At 48.7% G+C, this 12,249-nt stretch overlaps 1 protein-coding gene across 1 annotated transcript; it reads right to left on the bottom strand.

The window, feature by feature from the left end:
• Positions 1-2,871: 2,871 nt before the first annotated feature.
• On the bottom strand, positions 2,872-11,484 carry IL10RA (interleukin 10 receptor subunit alpha). Its single transcript, XM_073320930.1, has 7 exons — positions 11,369-11,484; positions 8,243-8,363; positions 7,875-8,059; positions 7,151-7,320; positions 6,016-6,166; positions 4,981-5,105; positions 2,872-4,430 (listed from the first exon to the last, which is right to left on the bottom strand). Exons 1-7 carry the CDS (start codon positions 11,430-11,432, stop codon positions 3,456-3,458), a joined length of 1,791 nt encoding a protein of 596 aa, XP_073177031.1. The 5' UTR covers positions 11,433-11,484; the 3' UTR covers positions 2,872-3,455.
• Positions 11,485-12,249: the final 765 nt, after the last annotated feature.

The raw sequence follows: 12,249 nt of genomic DNA, 5'->3' as shown, positions 1-12,249 counted from the left end.
AGACCCCACTGCGCTTGGCACTGTACAAACACAAAACCAAAAGTTGGTCCCTGCCCTAAGGAGCTGACAATCCAAGTATGAAACCAGAGACAACAGATGGATACTGACAGCCCGATGGTGAAGTACGAGGACCCAGAGAGACAGGGTTATTCTCTACAAGGCTGGAATAAGCCTGGTTCTAATATCCGCCATTGCCTCTGGGGGTGGGAGGTTCCTAAATGATACAGGGCTCCCACAGGTTTCTCAGCTGGATTCCAGCCGTGCATAGAGCTGCGCCCCTGTGTTTGTATGCGCACGTCTGTCTGCCTAATTTGTCCATCTATCCTAGCACGATGACTGATGGACCGACGGCTTTGTAATGGCAGAGGCCACTCCCTTTCCTGTCTTCTCTTCCCTGTCCCCTTGTCCCACTTCTCTTACCCTCACCCTTCTCTCTGCTCCGTGGCTACCCTACACGCAGCTCATTGCTGAATGGTGGGCCTGGGACATTGGACAGTGGACACAAGTTATCCAGAGCCACAGATTCTCCTTGTACTCCTAGGTCCCCTTAAATATTTACATACTTTAATCTTATTGTTTGGAAGGCGTCCACATTTAGTTACATACTGTAAGCCTGTTGGTTGAAAGGAATTTGCACATGTGCCATCTTGTTGGTTGGGAAGAGTAAGCATAATCATTTACATAGTGCAACCTGATGGCTGAAAAGAAAGGAGGCCTCAAACGAGAGCACTTGAGGGGCAGGCATAGATAGACATATCAGAGATGTGTGAGTGTGTGTGTGTGTATATGGTTATGTCGTTATTCCATTGGGGAGGGTCTTTTCCATATGCGGAAACCTGCCATAAAGAGACCACTCAAGGTGCTAGCAAAAATGAGCCCTAATTAGCATTTCTCTTTAGCCAAAGCTGGAATTAAATTATGAAGTAAGCCCACTGGAAGTGGCAAAAATAGGCAGAAATGCTGCTGGCATGAGTGAGTTGCACCTTCCTGCAAAAGTCAGATGTAACCACCCTTCACGTCTCTAGCTGTCTGATACCATGGAAAAATGTGCCCCACTGGTGGAATTTCCTCTGGACTTTGAGATGGGTCAGTTCCTCCTTTCATTACAGGAACTTCTACTGTGTCACTGAAAGAAACAGTTGCATCCAGCCCTCTGCCAAATGCTGCAAATTAAACTTGAACCTAACAAGGGGAAACTTCCTGATGTGCTGATAAGGACGATGGAAGAGAGCTGCTTTGTGGTATTACTCCAAAGTCCTACTCATCAGCTGTGTTTAGGTAACCGGTTTTACTGAAAAAACCCACAGTGGAGTTTCTGTGAAGTTTGGGTGACTCTAGGAGAATTCCTGAAATGCCCTGGTAGGAGTTTAATTTAACCCACAACAAAACGCCCTTTGACCTTCTGTTGTGTTTCCATTTCTAAATGTAAGAAGAAGAGCGAAAATGGGGCGGGATGTGCCATTGCTTTGTAGCTTGTGTCATCATTTAAATCTGTGTGATGTGAAGGTAAAATTACTCCCATTCAGAGGGGAGAGGGGTTGCTGTGACCTTCAGAATCCCTCCCAGCCAGTTGTCAAAGGGTTCACTGTTGGGTAACAGCAACTCCTACCAGGCCTGACAAACGCCCTCCACCGAGCACACCTCTTTCATGGGCTGAGTCCATTGATGATGTCATGTGAGGGCACGAATAAAAATGTATGTCACACTGATGCTCATTGTCCGCGCGAGATGTGTGGAGGGATGCTATTTAAGGAGTTGTACAGGTGCTGAAAATACCTTTCAAAGGCTGTCACCAACCAAAGAGAATAACCAGGTTTCTTCCAGCCAGGACGTAGGAGGTGTAGCTCTGTCGGAACAGAAATTGAGCTTTGTAATGGAAGCCCTATTTACATGGGACGTCTCCTGGCGGCTGGGCAGTCAAGAGGGAGACAAGACACTGGAGAATGAACCACAGGCAGTTGCCCTGTCTCTGAGGGAAGACAATGAACTTTGAGGAATATAATGGGAAGGCAGAAAGACCCCTTTTGTCCGGCACCTGAGGAAGCAAATGGACAGTGCGTGTATAGTCATGAAAACAGGATCTCAGTCAGGCTTGGCTAAAACGGGGTGAGATGAACGTCCTTAGACAGAAGGTTAGCTGCGACGTTTAGTCTTTGTTTTATATGTAACCATCCCGTTTCCATCATCCTTAATCACCGGCGCGAGAGTTTTAGTCTTAGGACTATAAATGGATCTGTGCTGTGGTGTTATATAGGAGCTGATCCAGAGTTGAGCTGTACAAGCTGTGTACACTGCTCCCTTGGGGACAGCAAACCTGGTATTACTGTGAGTGTTCACCAGACAAGGGTCTGGACACTACGGGGGAATGCTTCAAGGGGACTGGGGTACATATATTGTTAACTTGCAAGGCAAAGGAAGGGCTGGCATAGTCCAGAGGAGATGGGTTGGGGGCTAACAGACTGGAGTTGTCAGGGAGCTGACACCCAGTTAAGTACCAGCAAGTCTCTCTCTTGCAGGAGGAAGGGGTGTAACACAAGGTGACTCTCAGTGCCGTGTGCCCTGAGAACAATCCCAGTTGCCCAGTTTGCTCAGGTGTAAACATGACAATTGGTGCATTGCCTTTTGCTCGTGATTTGTCACCGAATACATCAAATGTACAGGATTCACTTGGGAAAACTGCATTCCACTGCTGCCAGCTTATGTGGAACCGCAGGAGAGAAGCTGACTATCTTGCTCCTGTTCCTTCAGTTCTGATCTAAAAATTCTCTTTCTCATGTGCACGGTAACGGCACAATGTTGCAGTTCCCTGATCCCTAGAAGGGAAAACCCAGCTGTAGCTTCAATACTCACACACAAGAAGATACACTGAAATAAATGACACCATTTGTCTTTTATATATTTAAAAATTAAATAAATAACATTTCTTTGAACAAAAGAGGCAAAACATTTCCAATAGTCAATATACAACACTCATAAATATGTCAGGGGTCTTGCTGCTGTTAATAGCCCTTGCGTGAGAGAGGAGAGGGAAAGGATATCTCTGGGCCCCAGGACTAATGTCCATGCAGAAATGCCGCACAATTTTAATACAGCTTACTGCCTCTATCCCATTCTTCCCACAGACACGTTATATGTTTCCAGCAGGGGAGAGACACGTTCTCTGTACTGAATGGAGATGGGTGGGAATCTCTGTCATGGCCAACTGCCCTGTTTGGTGGAGGCTGTGTCTGTGGATGGGGGGTAGGCTGCAGCTCTCTCAGCTCTGCAGTTCTGATGTGGCTCCCATCAGCACAACTTTCATGGTGTTGGCAATAGCTTATCACAGTAGCTGCTCCCCCAGGGACACCACTACATGAGGTAGTTAAGAACAAATCATACAAAGAGAGCCTGCTATGCTCGCAGCTCCCGATGTGACGCCTCACTCCAGTCCAGGAGCAGACTCTCCCCAGCCTGGCCTATCGGCGACTGTCCTTGCAGTCAGCCCCCAGCAGGCTCCGAGAGTCGATTTCCAAGCAGAGTCGCTCATTTGAATGTAAGCTGGAGATGAGAGGCAGGGTGCCCAGCAGGTCTGTGTTGAAGATGTCCAATGCAAAGGGCACCTTGGGGAGCTCAGGGAGGGATTTCGAGGGCACAGAAATGCCCAGCGCCCCGTAGTTGAGCAGACTCGAGCCGCTGCACTCCAGCCTGCTTGTAAAGCCCAGGAAGCCTGACTCCCCAGCGAGCACCGTGTCTGCATTGCCGCAGGTGAGCTCTGGGGATGCCTGCTTCAAGTAGCCTTTGGCTAGGGCAGGCTCAGAGCAACCCATCTCCAGCGTGACATCGGTCCTGCCTGGGCTTTGTGTGGGAAGCTGTCCCTCAGTTTTGTCCTGCTGCCTCTCTACGGTACCCTTCGGCTGCTTCAGGTACCCACGAAACTCCACAGCCTCCTGGCTGAGCCCCCTGGCCGGCGGGGAAGAGTCACGCTCTCTTTCACGCTGGTCCTGCCCCTCATCCACAGATGTATAGTCCCTGCTGCTGGCGGAGTGTGTCAGGCACGGGGGACGCCTCACCAGGCTTATGCCACTATCGTCACTCCCTGGCAGCTGTCTTTTGTAGTCCTGGCTCTCTGAGCCCCAGAACCGGCTCAGGCCAGAGGAAGAGTCTTGTAGGCAAATGCCGCTGTCGGTGCTGTTGCAACTGCTGTCCCCCCGTGCTAGGCCTTCCGGCTCCAGCCGGCGTTCACAGTCATCAGGGAAGGTCAGGAACACGCAGCCCTTGTCTGGTGGCTGTTGTGCAGGGCTGGAGCTGCTGTCTGTGCTGCTGTGTTGCATGGGGTCCTTTTGGCACATGGAGAGTTGCTGGACTGACTCCTCATCCAAGCACACAACCACGTCCCTGGCCCCGAAGGGGAAGTGCTCATGCTCTGACCCAGAGGGTTTTAGGAGAGATTTCTGGGAGGGGCGGAAAGAAGCAGGAAGATGGGTTATCTTGCTTCATTCCCTAATCCTCTACTTGTTACTGTTTGTTGCTTGGCTCACTCCCCACATCTACATCCACACCAGCACTCGCCATAGGGGGCAGTGCTCTGCTGGTGGACCCACTGCAGCAGTGCGTGCCCCTTTTGGAGGTGCTGAGCACACCCAACTCCCATTGACGCCCTCTGGAGCCACCCATGCTCTGCATGTCTGACCATTCGGCCCAGGGGGCTGCAAAGTGGGCAGGAAAACAGAGGCCCTTTTGAAAACATGAGCAGTGTGGACTGGTGGCAAGAGCTGAAACTAGACCCGGGGGCTTTGAATTCTGGGTCAGCACCCTGCCTCCTGGAGAACATGGCTCCCAAAGCCTGGGAACCGAAAAGCTCTGTGCTCACGCAGAGCAGCGATGCTGTGTGTGGCAGGGATCTGCCTGCCCACTGCACTTAGCAACAATACGCCAGAGGGACCCTGCCACACTGGGAGTCAGAGAGCCTCACATGTGGCCATTAGCATCTGGTCGGCTTACCAATATGGCTGGTGTCCTGACGGGTTGCTTTATGTATGCACAGAGTAGAAGAGTGCCCAGGAGAAGAGCGGCTGAGAAAACGAGGAGGAAGATGCCAACGCCGACAGATATAATCCCCGTGCTCTCTGGAAAGGAACAGAAGACTGGAGTTAGCGCGCCCTTGTGGCACAGGCTCTTGAGTCACGCTGCCATTGTCGGCCAGGCAATAGGCGCACATGGCGCCCTGCAGAGATAAGGGACGTGAAGGTGTGTCCATCTCTAGAGCCTTTGATCTGAGAAGCCCCAAGTGTGTGTGTGAGGGGGGATCTCTGGAGGGCTAGTATGTGTGTGAGGGGGAGTATCTTGCAGGGAGCTGTGTAAGTGTGACGGGAGGATCTCTGGGGGTGTATATGGCCTGGCTAGAGGATTTTGGGGCTCCCCAGTAGCTTTATTCTCCAGGGCCATATCATCACAATCTCTTCTTCCCTCCCACACACATTCCTCCAGCCCCTCCTCCCTCTCCGCCTGTCCCTGTGTGCAGTGGCTATTGCCATACGCTAGGCACAGGCAGCAGCAGGCCCCAGAGGCTGGGTGCCCCTGACCTCGCAGGGCGTGGGAGTCATCTCAGCCACAGGGCTCTGGGAATGTCGTGAGGACTTCAGAGCTGGCCACGTGGCTCTGCTGTGTCATGGAGGGGTCCCTCGAGTGGGGAGGCTCAATGCCACCTCAAGAGCATCCTTTCTGGGGGAACTCTCTGGGGCAGAGTCTCCCTTGTGCCTAAGCTCCACATGGAGAACAGGAGGATCTGGGGAATGGAAGGCATCAGGATATGGCCACAGCTCTCTGATTCCGAGAGCTAGTCTGCACTGGACCCCACCCCAGGCGTGAGTCAGAGCAGCCCAAGAGCTGCCAAACCATACTTCAGCAGCATATGGTCCCTAATTGTCCGCATGGCAGCTGAGGAGCAGGCAGGGAAATATCCAGCAGTGGCTCTGCCAGAGTGATGGGTGGAGCTCAGACCCAGGTAAGACCAATAGACCCAGTGTGTCCGTTTACCGTCCTCCTTGGGGATCGCGACACACTTCTCCTTGGTCATGTTGGAGGCGACTGGCCTGGAGAGGACACATGGCTCTACACGGATGCAGTACTCCTCGCCCCACAGGAGCATGGGGATGTCAAACTCTTCTCTGGTCTCCACCTGCACCTGCTGAAATAGTCACCAGAAGGACTGTCACCTTTGGCAGGCTGGGCACTAGTGACCAGCACAGAGCGGCCCAGTAGACCAGAACCTGGGGAGTTTCTTGGACATTTGGAGGTGGTTCTTTCACCTGATTTGGCCCCTGTGGTTCTGGGTCTGAAGTGGGCCTGCTTTCAGGCTGGCTTGGGCATGTCTTGGGAATAGCCAGATGTTCACGTGAGCAGCTGATCTCATGAGATTCCCACTTTTCCAACAGTGCAGGTAGCTGAGGGTGCAAGTGTGGCCTTGTGGCTGGGACCTGGGGCAGCAGCTCAGGACTCCTGGGTTCTATTGCCAGTTCTGTCACTGACCTCCTTGGTGACTTTAGGCAAGATGCTTATCTCCCTGGGTCTCAGTGCCCCATCTGTAAAATGGGGATAACCATCTATTGAGCTTATCTGTCTCTTACTCTGGTCTGTGCAATGGGGCCTTGCTCTAGTGTGGGGCCATTAGGTGCTATTGCACACACATCACAATTACTTGCACCTGATCCCTGGATTGGCTTCAGGTCTGAACGCAGAACACCTTGGCCCATGTTGCTCTCTGTCTGTCTATATTAGAGCAGGTCAAACATTTAAACTCTTTCTCTTGAAAACCACTGCTCTTTCAAAGTTGTTTTCATTTTATGGTTCATGGTCCATAAATGTTCTGGGTTTTGTGAAATTCTTTTATATTTTTAATTGACTGAAAATCGACTCAGCAAAATGTCCCAGTGATGGATTTGGGATCTATTCCAGTGCCAGTGTTGGTGAAAACCTCACAACTTATTGTTTATAAAAAAATTCAATATTGTTGATTCTTTTGTAAAAAAACAAAACATTTAGTTTAAATCATGGCAATTTTTCTACTTAAAAATGTCTTGTTCAAAGCATCTCAACCAGTCCTAAGTATGAAGGCCATCGACACTGTCCCCCACCCCTGGAGTCTGGATGACACAAGTGCTGGCTGTCTCACCTGGAGATTGTCTGACGCCCTCCTGACATACGTTCTGTATTGTCTACCATACTTTTGTATGTCTTTGTATGAGACCGTCTTGTTCCCCACTTTCAGGATCAGCTGCTGCACGCTCACGTGGATGGTGTTGTCTCTCACAGACAGACTCACATCTGATAGACGCAGAGTAGCTGGAAAAACATAATACAGAATCCATGAGAATTGTTTCTCTTTCGTTCCGCTAAGAGAGGTTTGTTCTAATCACAGGAGCCCAGTGTCAAACAGCTCTCGGCCCACATGCATTTCAAGTGGCACTCTTCTATTCTATTCTATCCAAGTTCTTAGCCCACCCTCACCATTCCAGCATCTCACCCCTGGCAGTAGTGCATTAAGTGCTGTGACTAACATCTGTCACATGAGGTTTGTTCAACCTAACCCAAAACAGTTTGTCAGAATGAACTCTGGCGCAGTGACTCTGCCATGAACTCTCTTGAGCACCGTGGCCAGCGCACGGGCTGCGAGTGCTTTATGAATGCAGCTGTCATTATTAGCACTTAGTGACTAGGCACCTGAGTAATCATATAGCAGGGGTCAGGAGTAAGCTCCCCAGCTAAGCAGAAACAGAGCTCTGACACCAAGCACATGAAAGATATTTGCTAGCAGCTAAATCAAGTTTACAGGATGCAGTTTTGTGGCTATGGATTTTAGGGTCCAGAAGAGAAAATGATGGAAAAACCCCAGGTACCTTCTTTTGGGGAAAAAGCGTTCGTCCTGGCCCAGAGAGAGGTGCGGTTTCCAGATACTGCCCTAACTCTTGCAAAATAGCGGGGAGAAGATGGTTGAGTGTCCATCATCTGGTAGGTCAGATTGCAGGAGTGCCCAGAGATCCCAGTGCAGTCTGGGACAGCCATCCAGGGAGGCTTACCATACCTGTAGGGAGAATGTCACTCCTTAACGAAATGTTTTCTGGGTGTGGGAAGCATTAGGGCTGCTGGAAAGTTAGCACAAGATTTCTGTGAACTGATTTGCACATTAAATATCAGAGCAAGTGTAAAGCAAAAGTGACTTGGGTTTCAGAGGCGAGTTCATCTCCCTATGGTCCTGGGTACTTACAGCTTATATTCCACTTCATACAACGTGTCACGGGAGTAGTTCACTCCGGGCGTCCAGTGCAGTACATAGTTGAAGATGTCAGCAACAAATCGCACTTTGCCTGGTTGGGACAGACTCTCACCTGCAGGAAGGAATCAAAAGGGAGAGTTTGCAGCAGGCCAGTCCTGGGGATGAGCCAAGGGGTCCAGGTGCATTGTGGGGTGTGATCTTATTGCAGTGATGTGCTCACCTCAGCACACACTCCAGAGCTGGGCCTGGGGAGATGTCACTGTGGACAGGAATGTGGGGGAAGTTCCAGTCTGTCTCGGAAACCCAGCATTAGAAGCAACAACCCTTTCATTCTACTCATCCTCCAGCAGGGCCCATCCTTCTCCGAGAGAGTGTCTCCTCTGCACTTATCATGGAGAAGACACAGACCCCCTCCACAAACAACAACAGGGATGAACTCTGCTCCCCCTGGGAGCTTCTGCAGAGTATTGGGTCATAGCTATAAATATCACCTCCTTGGGAGCAGCTACATCATCTCTGCATCAGCTGCTCTGCTTTTCCCTCTCTCCATCTATCTATCATGTTCTGTCTTCTCCTGCTCCACGTTCCACCCAGTAGAACCTTCCTGAGCTTCAGAGTCCCACGTAAGTAGCCCATGAACAGAGTCATGACAGCAATGCCAGCCATATGGTCCACAACCCCCTAGTCTCTCTTACTGCACTGTATGGTGTCCCTCCCAGGAGGCTCAGTGTGAAGCTGCGTTTGTTGGACTCCATCACTGCCCCCAGGATCGCTCATTTCAAAGGAAAAGGAAAGAACATTTTAAGCAGAGTGCTGAGCTCTCAGTGATCACACCCTGGCGGTTAAACTCTCAATGCCTGGGGCCAGCAGCTTTGTGTGTGTGTGGGGGGGGGGTGTGTGTGAGAACCTGGATTTGTGCTGGAAATGGCCCAACTTGATTATCATACACATTGTAAGGAGAGTGATCACTTTAGATAAGCTATTGCCAGCAGGAGAGTGGGGTGGGGGGAAGTATTTTTTCATGCTTTGTGTGTATAAAAGATCTTCTACACTTTCCACAGTAGGCATCCAATGAAGTGAGCTGTAGCTCACAAAAGCTTATGCTCAAATAAATTGGTTAGTCTCTAAGGTGCCACAAGTACCCCTTTTCTTTTTGTGAATACAGACTAACATGGCTGTTACTCTGAAACATACCACCTGCCGTGACTTTTAAAATATTCATTAGGTGCTGTCCACACCTAACAGGAAAGCCACAGAGTGAAACTCCAAGCAAGGAACTTGCTGAAAGCTTTTTCTTTCTTTCTTTCTTTCTTTCTTTCTTTCTTTCTTTCTTTCTTTCTTTCTTTCTTTCTTTCTTTCTTTCTTTCTTTCTTTCTTTCTTTCTTTCTTTCTTTCTTTCTTTCTTTCTTTCTTTCTCATTAATACCACAACAACAACAACAAAAACAGAGGTGAGAAGCACCAACCCGTGGTTCCATTTTGAAAATGTGTAAACAAATGTTCACAGGTTTCTGAGTTCGGAAATTCATTGAAACTGGCTCTTTACCATAGTTTCAATTTTGACAAATCTGCATTTTTCAATGATGAAAACTTTAGCTGAAAAATTCCTGACCAGTCTAATCAATATCCTCATTTTGCAGATAGGAAAACTGAGGCCGAGGGAAGTTAAGTGACTAGCCCAAGATCACCCAGGAAATAAGTAGCAGAGCGAGGAATAGAACCAGATCCACAAGTCCTAGTCTCCTGATCAGTCACTGGACCATGAAGTGTTCTGAAGAATATTTATTTAATATTTTGACAGTGCTTTGGCAATTAAATTGTTCAATGTTATCCTCTTCCCCCGCTTTGACTGAGGGATGGTTATCTGACACTAGTTTGCTGAACTTAGAACCACCTGACAGTTATTTGAAATGACACAGAAGTGCTGTACTTGCTAGTGACAGATTATGCTGAAGGCAGGAAAGTGCAGAGATATTTTCAGAAAAATCCCAGCCAAAGGAAACCCAGCTCCTAGACTTGACCAGGTGAGAGTGGCATTCTAGGGAATGGGCATGGAGAATGGATTTTCTAACCAGACAAAACACTGTCTGTGGAATTTGTTTGAAAGAATTTCCTGTCACTTTGTTCCTTTCTGAAGCTGCTGCTGATTTAATCCAACTGAGATGGGCTGCAAGCTCCTTGCAGCCCTGGGTATTTTGATTTGTGGGCTATGGAGGGACATCATCTTCCTTGGTGTAGCCAGTACAAGCATGGATACAATGGCAAGTAAGACACTCAGAGAAGGAACACATCTGAGAATGACTCTACCCTTTAGACAAAACCCTAGGAAGGCTGGTCCAGTGGTTAGAGTGAGAGGCAGGACACCTGGGTTAAATTTCCTCCTCGGTCACAGTTACGGACTGCCTCTGGGACCTTGGGTAACTGCAAACTTCAAATGACTTAGTTCTCAGCTTGCATCCAGCCATCCTGCCACTATGTGGAGGGGAAAGACCTCTGGTCTCCAAACACCTTGTGTCTTCTGAGCTGGAACATTTCCAGGTCCAATGTCAAAATATTATCAGCTAACGGCAGTTACTGCTTTCCTGTTTACCTCCTTTGCAGCAGCTGCCGTTCAATAACAAATATTAACCCACCACCTGCTCCCAAAGCCATGGTGCGCCAGCACAAGTGAGCAAAGCTCAGGGAGGTTGGTGACGCTGACTTCACAGAGGGTCTTTGCAGTGACAAGGGGCCATGTTCATAGGGAACTGGGGTCCAGATTAGCATTCCCCGAATGGAGACAGACAATGTATGGGGACAAATGGGGATTTCAGGCATTGAAGATGTGTACTTCAAGTAGAGGAGAGAGTGATGGACTTCCCTCCTGCCGCCCTGCCAGTGTCACCCAGAGAAATCTCATGTGAAAGCAAGGATACAAATAAATATGAATGAAATATTAAAAATCCAAGAGGTTCCACACACTTCCCCCTATCCTTAGCCCACCTAGCCAAGCTCTGAACCCCAACCCTGGGCTGTGAATCATGGTGCTGAGGAAGGAAGGGAGCAGGAGGCCCCCTAGATTAGTATTTAAGAAGTAGGGAAGTCACTGGCTGCTGATTAAGGGTTGAAGATGGCTTACCATATATCTGCAGGCAGAGGGACACCACAACCCCCACTGTCAGTGCTGAGAAACCTGGTGCCATCCTGGGACCTGCATTGTCCGCATGTACCTAGCTGGGAGAGCAGAAAGCTGTGATCTCTGTAGGTCTCACTAGCACCCTTGTTTTTCCTCTTGGAGGCTGAGCTCAGTATGACGTCTGAGGGGGCGTCAGCATTACACCACAGCTCTTCTGCTGTTTCCACATTTCTCTAATTTCCGCCCACTCCTCCGCGGCTAATTTGTCAACAGCAGTTGGGTATTTCCTCCAACTGGCCTATAACGAATCACGCCAGGGACTTTTCTATGAAAAACTGCTAGTTACAGAAAAAAGAAAATCGCACCAAATGGTCTATCCACCCCTTGGACAACGGTCCTTTTGCTATTACAATAGAATGGAAAAGCACATCTCATGCCAGTGGGCAGGGTAGAGAAAAATCAATGTTGAAAAGAAAAAGTATTTAAATCAGATTTTTTTATTTTTTTGTTTAAATTATAATGTCTTTCTTTTTAAAAATAAACCGGTTTAAAGTGAAATCTGAATTTAATACAAGATATGTTTAGGCTTCAATTTGTTATAATCTCTTAAAACATTTAAATAAAAATTAAATGTGCTGAATCCATGAGTCTCAAAACTTTGAGTTAAAGGCTGCTTTTCTATATAAAGAAAGGTTTCAGAGTAGCAGCCGTGTTAGTCTGTATTCGCAAAAAGAAAAGGAGTACTTGTGGCACCTTAGAGACTAACCAATTTATTTGAGCATGAGCTTTCATGAGCTACAGCTCACTTCATCGGATGCATACCGTGGAAACTGCAGAAGACATTATATACACAGAGACCATGAAACAATACCTCCTCCCACCCC

Source organism: Lepidochelys kempii, chromosome 22, assembly GCF_965140285.1.
Source record: "Lepidochelys kempii isolate rLepKem1 chromosome 22, rLepKem1.hap1, whole genome shotgun sequence".
Classification (NCBI taxonomy): Eukaryota; Metazoa; Chordata; order Testudines; family Cheloniidae; genus Lepidochelys; species Lepidochelys kempii.
Note: the sequence above shows the minus strand (reverse complement) of the source record. Positions and strands in the feature narration are given on the sequence as shown.